This window comes from Neurospora hispaniola (genome assembly GCF_033458365.1).
Source record: "Neurospora hispaniola strain FGSC 10403 chromosome Unknown B0T23scaffold_7, whole genome shotgun sequence".
NCBI lineage: Eukaryota > Fungi > Ascomycota > Sordariomycetes > Sordariales > Sordariaceae > Neurospora > Neurospora hispaniola.
The window spans coordinates 1582609-1593229 of record NW_026944412.1 but is presented as its reverse complement, the minus strand read 5'-3'; the positions used below and the strand labels follow the sequence as shown (position 1 = coordinate 1593229).

General features: G+C 52.9%; 3 protein-coding genes and 1 non-coding gene across 4 annotated transcripts; all 4 read right to left on the bottom strand.

Moving 5' to 3' along the window:
- Nucleotides 1–125: 125 nt before the first annotated feature.
- On the bottom strand, nt 126–2251 carry B0T23DRAFT_214640 (P-loop containing nucleoside triphosphate hydrolase protein). Its single transcript, XM_062833621.1, has 2 exons — nt 1781–2251; nt 126–1544 (listed from the first exon to the last, which is right to left on the bottom strand). Exons 1-2 carry the CDS (start codon nt 1974–1976, stop codon nt 319–321), a joined length of 1422 nt encoding a protein of 473 aa, XP_062689927.1. The 5' UTR covers nt 1977–2251; the 3' UTR covers nt 126–318.
- Nucleotides 2252–4136: 1885 nt separating this feature from the next.
- B0T23DRAFT_214631 (cytochrome b2, mitochondrial precursor) lies at nt 4137–5937 on the bottom strand. The gene is made up of 2 exons (XM_062833620.1): nt 5424–5937; nt 4137–5353 (listed from the first exon to the last, which is right to left on the bottom strand). The coding sequence occupies exons 1-2, from the start codon at nt 5847–5849 to the stop codon at nt 4274–4276; spliced, it is 1506 nt and encodes a 501-aa protein (XP_062689926.1). The 5' UTR covers nt 5850–5937; the 3' UTR covers nt 4137–4273.
- An 812-nt stretch (nt 5938–6749) lies between these two features.
- On the bottom strand, nt 6750–9739 carry B0T23DRAFT_386676 (calcium-activated chloride channel-domain-containing protein). Its single transcript, XM_062837637.1, has 4 exons — nt 9435–9739; nt 9330–9370; nt 7192–9269; nt 6750–7096 (listed from the first exon to the last, which is right to left on the bottom strand). The coding sequence occupies exons 1-4, from the start codon at nt 9500–9502 to the stop codon at nt 7067–7069; spliced, it is 2217 nt and encodes a 738-aa protein (XP_062689925.1). The 5' UTR covers nt 9503–9739; the 3' UTR covers nt 6750–7066.
- A 470-nt stretch (nt 9740–10209) lies between these two features.
- B0T23DRAFT_t300 lies at nt 10210–10280 on the bottom strand. The gene has a single exon. It is a non-coding gene; the product is annotated as a tRNA-Gly (tRNA).
- Nucleotides 10281–10621: the final 341 nt, after the last annotated feature.

The window sequence follows — 10621 nt, the reverse complement described above, 5'->3', positions numbered from 1 at the left end:
TGACCCTTGCCTTTCCCTTCCCTTCCCTTCCGTTGTTGCAATGCTCTCTCTCCCAGGCCAAACCAAACCGAACCCAAGCCAGAATGGACCAGGTACCTGCCGACCGACCATAGAAAACAATGCAAGTGAAACAAGGCTAAGCATAACGCAAAGAAAAACAACGGTTCCGTTTTCGTAAAATCATGGGTATCATCATGATAATGCATGCGTCCATCCATCCATCTACTTCTCCCCGCTTTTACCCCTGTTTCTTTCCTTCAAGACAGAGCAGAGACGTCAAGTACCAGAATCTTGACCTCGGACGGATGATCAAAGGCATCAACAGCACTTTCCCTTCCCACCTCTCCTACCATCATCACCCATCTGCTGCTCCCCTCCCACATTTACCCCTCCACCATCCCCTCCTCCCCCAGGCAGCAATATCCCCGGCGTCGACAAGATCCCCGGACTAAACAACCAACTCCTCCTGTCCCTCCCCACCCTAATTGTCGCACTAGGATTCAGATCGAAGTACCCCGGCAGTCCGTTCCCCCCCGCACCACCACCACCTCCCCCTCCAACACCATACCCAACACCACCAACACCAGCTCCATAACCACCAGCACCAGTACCACTGGCACCACCGCCGCCGCCACCTAGTCCTCCCGTCATACCATCAGGATAAAACCCACCAGTCCCAGGCCCAAATACTCCGGGAGTGAAGACACCAGGAGTAGCAGCAGCAGCCAACAAAGCCTGCTGCATCCTGCGATTCTGTTCCACCAGTTTGCGAGTAACCACGCGAAAGACCTCCTCCACGCCTTCGCCTGATTCGGCAGAGATCTCGTGGCAGGCATCCCAGCCGACTTCTTGGCCCCAAAAGCCAGAGCTACGTTTGGAGCTGGGGGAGCGGGGTTCGGTGCTTTGGAAGCCATGGGGGTGGGGGTGATGGTGGTTGCGTAGACGTGGTCTTGGTCCGCCGCCGCCGGTTGTTGTGGTGTTGCTTCCTTCGGCATTTTGGGTTTCTCTTTGTTGTTGTTGGGAGGCTTCGGCTCCTCGCAGTCTGATTCCCCCTAACCCTCCTAGTCCTCCTAGACCTGATCGTTCTGGTCTTTCTGTGGTTGTTGTTGTTGTTGCTGGTGTAGTACCAGTGCCTGTCGTCGTCGTCGTCGTCGTCGCCCCTGTTCCTGTTCCTGTTCCTGTACCTGCCCACCCTCCTAAACCACCACCGCTATTTGAATTTAAAGAGCCCCCTACTCCCGGCATCCCTAACGGCGTGGCCGTAGGCGGCGGCGTTGATCCCACGCCCGGGTTCAGGTTTTCGGCTACGTAGGCGATGCAGCGCTCAAAGGGCACTTCTCGCTTGGAAGGGTCGCGGGCGACCATGTCAGCCTTGGTGCCGACGACGTGTAGGACTATGTCCTGAGGCAGGTTGCGCCGTAGTTCGGTTAGCCACATGCCCATCTCGGCGAAGGAGGCGGCGTCGGTGATGGAGTAGCAAAGGATGCAAGCATTGGCGCCGCGGTAGTAGAGACGGGAGATGGAGCGGAAACGTTCTTGGCCAGCTGTATTTTTTGATAGTTTTATGTTTTGGGTATAAGTCAGCCTCTTGCTCTTGTTCATGTTGTTTCCTATGTGGGGGGGTGATGGGGATGGATACTACATATATATATATATATATATATATATATATAGTAAATGGGTGGGGCAAGCTGGGGGAGGAGGACATGGGTAGACGGAGCCAGTGATGGAACATATGCATGTAGTTTATATCGACAAGTAAATCACCACCACTACATACCAGTATCCCAAATCTGTAATCGCACCACGGTATCGGTATCGGTGTCGATAACGCGCTTGGTCATCATGCTGGCGCCAACGGTCGAGGTGATTTGGGCCGGGTTGAAGGCACCCTTGCAGAAGCGCGTCACGAGGGATGTTTTGCCGACGCCCTGGGAGCCGAGAACGACTATTTTGGCCTCGAGAGAAGACGACATATCGTCGTTCGTGGGGTTGTTGTTTTTATTTCTTGTTTCTGTCGTTTCTCGCAATAGGTAGGTAAGGTAAGGGTATGGTAATGTCTTGTGTTTGTCGTTTTTGTTTGCTTGTCCTCGTCTCCTCTGTATGTTAGGTATATCGGATGACTTATTATCTGTCAAATGTCGTTCTTCTCCCCTTCTTTTCCCCCTCTGGATGCCGCGGAGTAGTGATGGGTAGTTGGGGGAACGTTGGAGAGTCTCGTTGACGGACGGGGAAGGTGGGGGGAAGTGAATGGTCTTTTGAGACCAAGAAAAGAGGGTACCTAGGCAATGACAAGGGTGGGCAAGGAGCCGTCAGTGTAAGTGTAAGGTTTGTGAAGTCGATTCGTTCGGCCTACGCATAAGTTACATGGACCAGAGGTAGATAGATGTTCAGAGCCTGGATAATGTACGGGGTGGATGTGTTGCTTGTTTGAAGATAATGAGACTGGGCAGAGTTGAGTCCAGTCCGACCTTCCACCAGTGCCAGCTTCTTCTTCTTACTCTTCTTTGCTCTTGCGCTTTTATTTCTAGCCATAGGTGGCCAAATCCCTCACACACGTCCTCGCACCTAACTTGACCAACTTGCGCCAGCCTTGGTATTGTTTCTCAACGATACGGTGGGTTTCTGTTTCAGAGGGCACGTGCAACACGACAACGAGAGTACAACAACATATATTCAGAAAAACAACATACTGGAAGACACAATCGTCAAGACAGTTTGGCTGAAGGGGGACAATCACGCCTTTACGATATCGGTACCCGTACCAGTAGCAGTACCAGTAGCAGTACCAGTATCATGTCATGTACTATGTATGTAACTGTCACCCGTTCCGCTGCGTCTAGTAGGGGACTCTGCAGGACTCCCAGCCGGAGGGCCATGGTGCACATGCCCGCTTCGTCCAGTACGTGGTACAGTGGCGCAGTGGCAGGCAGCCCGTCCTGCAGTTCCTGTACACGACACATTGCTGGATGTAATAACGGGATATTACAGACATACATTTACCTATACTGTGCCTCACCCAATGTACTGTGGTACCTTATTGAGTATGTAGGTGTACATAGCATGTAGTGCGGCGGGTTGGCATGTTCTGTTGCTTCTTTGGAGCTTAAAAGGTTGTCTGGTGACTGGAAATGGTCATGTTTTTTGAGACCGAAAAAGCAGCTTTACGTCATGACGGGAAGGATGTGGATGGCAGCTCTTAACATAGTATACCGGGCGGACTAGTGTTGACGAGTCCCAGTTGCTGGCGGCTATAACCGAGCGGGTAGTGCGTGCTAGGCGTGCTAGGCTTGAAAGAAACTTGGCCGCTAGGGCGTTGGCGACATGCCCTGCCCGCTAGGATCTGATTTACACCAGGGCATCGTCAAGGTGTTTGTTGCTTTCCATTTTTAATCATGTCGGATTTATACTCACCCCACTTGAATAGATAGAACGAAAGCAGAAAGTATCCAAGTTGGTTGCCTCTCATGGACAACCCCAATGTCTGAGAAGACAATCCAACCAATTTCCATTGGTCCTCCATTACCCTCATGAAATAAAGAAAGATAACAATAAACGAATGGGATGAATGACTTCAACTTCCGAGGGAACTACCATACGCTCCCGACTTCGTTCTGTGTCAACTTACATGTTCTTATTCCCAGGTGCCACAGCGAGAAAACCACGCGCTTGCAATGCAAGATTCAAGTCACACTCGAGATCCGGGAGTGTTATGGTTTGCCCCTCCTAAGCCCCTCCTTGCCGTCTTCATCGCCTCAAAAACTTGAAGACATCTTTTACCTATCAGGCATTGAGAATGCGATAGCAGTATGTACCATGGTACAAACCGCACAACCAGTTTCCAAATGCAGGGCACATCATGACCCATCATGGCGGCGATCACTTTCCCGGTTTTGCCTCATTGTACCATTCTATCGGGTTGCTGTCCGACAGTCCGACGCACAAAAGAGGCGTTCATGTATGCACACACACGACCACACACTAAAAGAGATATTGTAGTATGGCAGGCTCGGCTCGGACATATCGTGAGGAAAGTTCAACCCTTTAGGAACATTGGATACGTGGGCTGGCACGAGAATCAGGAGTAGACATAAATGCCATATTTAATAAATTCTAGCAGATATATACCGCCGTTAAACCCCCTTTACCCCAAGGGGGAAAAACCATAAAAAGAAAAAAAAAGAAGAAGAAGAAAAAAAAAGAAAAAGAAAAAAAAAACCAGGATATATCCATCTCTTCATCAAATACAAATCATTAAACAGATAAACACCTTCTAGATCTTGGACTTTTCCGCAAACTTGACTCTCTGCGCCGGGCTAATCAGAGCGTCATACGAGATGTTCGACAGCGTATCCGTTGGCGGTGCGCCGTGGTTGTATAGACTCCTGAGATCCAGCATGCCGGGGTTGAGGTCCTCGATCTTGGTCGCGCCAATTAGGCGCATGTTCATCTCCATCTCGTCCTTGAGCAGCTGCATGGCGCGGTCAACACCATCGAATCCGTACGCCGACATGGCGTACAGGAAGGGGCGGCCGATACCGACACCCTTGGCGCCCAGGCAGAGGGCCTTGAGAATGTCGGTGGCGCGACGGATGCCGCCGTCGATGTAGATCTCGATCTTGTCCTCCAGGCCGAGCTCGCGCAGCACCGGCATGGTCTCGGCAAGAACCTCAATGCCCGAGCGGGCGAACTCGAGCTGGCGGCCGCCGTGGTTGGACAAAACAACACCCTGCACGCCCGCCTCAACGGCCTTGATCACGTCCTCGACGCGCTGGACGCCCTTGAGGATGATGGGCATCTTGGTGATGCTTTGGAACCAGGGAATGTCCTTCCAGCTGAGGGCGGGGTCGATGAAGCTGCTGATGGCGCGGGCCGCACCCTCGTTGCGATTGGTCTCATGGCCCTTCTGGACGTTACTGCCGTCGTCGGTGAACTTGACGCGCATGTCCTTCTCACGACGACCGAGCTGGGGCGCATCAACGGTGATGAAGAGGGCCTTGCAGCCGCGCTTTTCGGCGTGCTTGACGATGCGTTCGGTGATGGCGCGGTCCTTGTTGACGTAGAGCTGCAGCCACTGGACCTGGTCGCCCTCGGCGGCGTCCATGATCTCGTCAAAGGCGCAGGAGGCGAGAGTGGGGATCATCTGGACAACGTTGTGCTTCTTGGCGCCGCGAGTGAGCAGAACCTCACCCTCAACGTGGCCGAGCTTGCCAAGGGCAGTGGCGGTGACGTAGAAGGGAATATCAACCTTGGTTCCGAGCATCGTGGTGCTAAAGTCGACCTTTTCGACATCAACCAGAACCTTGGGGCGGAACCAGATACGGTGGAAGGCGGCGTGGTTTTCGCGAAGAGTCTGGGGCACATGAGGTTAGCAAATACACGGATGATCCAAGGAAGGGGCTGGAAACAAAAGATAGCCTTACGATTTCATCATCCGCCGCGCTAGAGTAGTAAGCCCAGGCATTCTTCTTCATAACCCTCTTGGCCACAGCCTCAAAGTCAAGCAGGTTGTAGCACTGCTCGAGCAAGGGCATCTCCTCAATGCGCTTCAAGCGCTCCTGCTCCTCAGGATCAACCTCGGCCTTCTCAGTCACGACGGTGGACATGTCGACGGGGCCCAGGTGCTTGTCCTTGGCCAGGTACTTCTCGAGGGTGTCTGGGGGATGGATGGGATCAAACTCCTCGGTAGCGTCCTTGCCGGCATACTTGAGGATGATCTTCATGCCACCGGGGTGCTCGGGGAGGAACTCTGTGATGTCGTAGGCCTTGCCGTGGACAATGACCCAGCAGTCATCCTTGGTGTTGTGCTTGGCGACCTCGACGCCGGTCAGTGGTGTTTGGGGAGCCATTCTGGCTAGTGTTGTATGGTGATTTCTGTCGACTAAATTCGTCCTGTTGTTCCGGGTTTGCTGTATATATATTGTTCGGTTTTCGGCGCAAAAACCGGAGGAGAGAGGAAGATGGGGTGATGGCGTGGCTGTTATTCCCGCTAAATGATTTCCGGGGCGGCCACAAACTAACTACGTCAGACGAGAGAAACTTGGCAGTGAAGGAAGCCAAAGATTGACAACCAGTGATAATGAGAATAAGACAGAGAAAACACGCGGCTGGGAAAGAAGACGATATAAAAATGGCAACGCCGGCTAGATATGTAGTAGGTGTTTCGGGAATGGAAATACACGAAAGAGCGGCACTTGACGCTTTGGGCCAACACTTCAGCGGGATCCAGCGGGACACAGAAGGCTGCGAACTTCGGAGGCACTGGCAATTTGATTCGCTGCCCCGGCTAACTGACTCCGGTTCACCGTTTCGGAGGCACTGGCGATTCCCCGGTTAACTGACTCCCGTCCGATTACCAATCGGCCCACCCCCCCCAATTCCCAAGGACCCCAAACTCCCGTCGTCGGGTGTGGGGAAAAGCTCGGCATCGGCGGGGCTTCAAACGTGGAGGTGCCTGGTGCGGGGTCGTCCTCCAACAGCTTTTAAGTGGGGGATGTGGGACCGCGGGATCAACATTACTCCACCGTCACTGGTCCTCTCATCCAATCCGCTGTCCGATAAAAAGCTAGTTGGAGTTGCCCCCTTGGAGCACTGCTTCAAACCTTTGGCGTCTAGACTCACCTCACTGGGAAGTCGTCCAGACATCTGGCAGGCTGCCCCCACCCCTCAGTGAAGCACAAACAATGACACAAAGTAAATCCCTGCAGTAATGATGAAGCGCCAAGGCAAACACCGGGACTTGAACAAGCCATCAACACGCGCTCACGTGAATATGCTTTTTATTATTGAAGTGTTATTATGTATTGTTCCACCTTCTTCTGCACCTGCGTCCAGCACCCCGTATCACAGTCTTGCCTACCATCGCCGTCACCCGATTCATCCAGGCTTCCTCTCCCATCATGAAATGTGCCCACGTTGAAATGGAACCGGTTCCACCACCACTCCGCATACCAAGACCTCCCCCCACAATACCGACATGGAACGGTCTAGGTGGCCCATCGCTAGCCATCAACTTGGCAAACAGTCAATGCATGCCAGTGTTTTGTATGGTCGCCGTGTCGGCCTTTTACGATTTGGTCTGGTTGGCCGCCGCGACCTGCTTTCAATGTCAGCCTCCAAGTTTCACTTTTGTGTGCGCTCAACTAAGACTTCTAGCACTTCTTAGGAAGTCAGGGTCAGGCTTGAACTAACCTGGGCCATCAAACCCCGTCCGATCTCAATGGTTTCCGCCGCGCCTCTTTGGCGCAGCCAGAACAACTGCTCCGGCGTCTTGGTAGCGTTGACTCTGGCTTCCTCCTCGAGCGCCTCCCTCGTAATCCTTTCACCACTGCTCACGTATCCCGGACCCCGGGCCTCTTCCGTGAGATCGGCGTCGTACCCGTGAGAACCAAAAGTCTGCTCAAGCAACTTCTTGCGCAGGGCGTACCGCTCGGCGCGCTCCTTCTGCAGACCGGGATTGTCCAGCTTCTGGACTAGGCTGCGAACGACCAGCTGCACGGCAAAATAGATGTGCTCGGCGAAAAGGATGGACAGGAGCAGCGCCCAGGCGGAAATGTCCCAGGGGGTGCCGTCGGGGTTGATGTCATGCTTGTTGAACAGGTAGACCAGAGCGGCGCTGGTGATGCTGCCGAGCCACGAGAGGAAGCCGAGCGAGTTGAGCCAGGGTCCGATGGAGTCGGCACGCCAGGGGACGGGCCGCTGGCTGCCGATGGCAATCTTCATGGCATCGGAACGGGCCTCAACCCAGTTATTGACGAGGAAGGAGCAAGCGGCAAGCGGCCAGATGACGGAAAAGAGCGACAGATAACCAAACTGAACCACCATTTCGCGGTAGTCAACTGTGACATCGTATGCGTCGAGCTCAGCTTCGTTTCTGACACGCTTGAGAAAGTCTGCCTCGTCGGGATGGTCCTTGATCTGGAGCTCGTGGCCGTTGCCGGTAAACTCGGACTGCACCTCCTGAACCTTCTTGAATACCTTGCGCTTGGCATATGGCACGATAACTTCGGTCAAGAAGTTGACAATCTGTGCCGTGACAGTGAAGTAGATGACTTGCGTTGTCAGCCTGTCGGGGTTGATCTCCCAGCTCTTGGTGACAGGCTTCTCCATGGTCGTGAAGCTTTGAGCCGTGACCTTGAACACATCCAAATAAGGGACAAGAAGCTTGCCGAACGGGACGTAGACAAAGGCCGTCAAGAAGATAGGAAGATACGAAGTAATGAAGTTGAGCACAAAGATCTTTTCAATGAAGGAAGCTTGGTGGGCATCGTGTGTCTCATAGTTCTCTGCTTTGGTAAGCTTCTCGGCGAGGTGGGTGAGCAGTCCCGAGAAGGTCGGCATGAAGATGGTGAGAAGGACCGTAGGCAAGAAGGTCAAGTATTGCTTGAAAGGCCCGGTGTAGATCTCGGTGATGAAGACCTCAATCGAGAAGCAGCTCACAATCAAGCCACCAAGAACGACTACACAAGCCAGGGCGAATGGAATCTGGAGCAACTGGCGAGCGAGACGCTTGAAAGGTGAGTACACGCGAACGATCTCACCGGTTACCGGATCCTGTGCTTCCCTTTCGAACTGGAACTGCGGCCTGGGATGCTGGATTCTCGAAACACCGCGAACTCCCCAGCGGACGGCAAGATCGACTTCTTTGGTTTTCCAGTGCTCAAAGAAGACCACGGACCAGAGGGCGTTGACCACAGCATAGAACCACGAAAACTTGCCGAGAATGAGCCAAGCGGCAAAGCCAAAGGCAGCCGGGAACAGCAAAAAGGCAAAGTATGACTGGAGGAAGGCAAAGTAGAAGGCGACGCGCTCGCCAAACTTGTCCCGGATGCGGTTCAAGTCCTCCTCATCGAGAAAGTACTTGCTGGACCATGCCTTGATCCATCGGCGGTTAAAGTCATGGTCATGAAGGGGAAAGATGGAATCGACATATTTCCACTTGCCAACCTTGGCGGTGATACCGGCACCGCCCTCGTTCTTCGACTTGGTGATGAGAAGATAGGTCAGTCGCAGGCGTTCGGCCTCGCTCACGGGCTCCTCCTCAAGGTATTTGGAGAGATCCTGGTTAGGAGCAGAGGTGCGGACGCCGAAAAGCCAGTCCTGGATACGGTACCGGTAGACCTGGGAAGTAAGGAGCTTCTCGGAGGCGATCTTGGTGAAGACAAGCAGGGATGATTTTCCGCCCGGTCGAACTTCGGTCGCAAATCCAACGGCGGAGAGGGCGTTGATAAGCTGGATGAAGGCAGCCTCAGCTTCCTCTTTCTCTTTTACTGGGCGAATGTTAGTGTCGTCTGATGCTGCTAGGGAGGTCATGCCGGGGGCGGACAAACCCGAGGTAGTGGGCAGCTTGTAATGGATCACGTAGTCAACACTGCGCTTATGTTAGTCACCGACACAATATCTCAGAACAAAACAGACCATGTGGAACATCTCACTTGAAGTTGGATCTAGTTCCGGGCTGCGTCTTGTCGTCTTCCAGGTAGAACGACAATGGGTCGGCCATCGTGTCGGTAACCGGCTCTCAGGCCTGCTGCTTCGATTAGGGTAGGGCGTCAATTACGGACCGTCGTGAGGAATCAGAGGTTTGTGATATATGGCGGTCTATGCGCAATAGAGAAGAGGGACGTCCCGATATTTTGGGGACGATGATGAGATGAAAGCCCAGGTCTGGAGCTTGATGAAGCTTGAACCCTGGAATTTGAGAAAGGGTGATCGACGTCACTGACGTCCACCTCTCCCGTTCCACGTTGCAGCACCAAGATCTTGGGCGTCTTGGCTCTTTCTCGGGCAAAGATTACTTGGCCCGTGCGCGAAGCGAACGCCGCCAACGGCACTCTCCTAGGAGTGCAACATGACATTCGATTTGACGCTTACACTACCATACACTTGTACAGACTATGTATGGTACACTATTTGGTATCGAAAAGCTACGAGTTTGAGCGTCTCTTGTTTGAATTGCGCTTTGATCAAGAAGACTGTATCGGAAGGTGTTGGGCTTCGCAGCGTTTGGGCATTCTGAAACGAACCGAAACCATTGTTGGAACATCAATGTTTTCGCTTTGTTGAGTCTAGTATCAAGTAGTCTACGGCCGATCAGCATCCATCCAAAAAATAGGCCTCTGATTTTCACATCATCAAATCAAGGAGCGTTCAGTCTTCCAATGAAGAACGAAGTAGGAAAAATGAAGGGTCCAAAAAGTAAATCTGCATTGCGCCAGCCGCGAATCGAACGCGGGGCCCATCGATGGCAACGATGGATTTTACCACTAAACCACTGGCGCTTATTTGGATTATATGTTGAACTTTAAAAACCTTCCAGCCTATATTATCATATCTCCACTCATGCGAGCGGTCTTGCATGGGTTGGTCGAGAGGTCGAGTCATTACAATTTCCGGAAGTGCCGGTTGTGGGTGTGAGGAGAGTCAGTATCATTCGTCTCGTTCTGGATGGTGTTGAACTTGAAGGCGATGGTAATAACGACATACTGGGGTGGAAAGCACTCCCCTTCTGTCGAAAGGAATATTCGGCCGCCCTGTCTATGCCGCTGGAGCATTCACTGGTGCTGGACAGGCAGTCACTGTTGTTGACACCGGCTTCGACTTGGGATCTACGACTAATGTA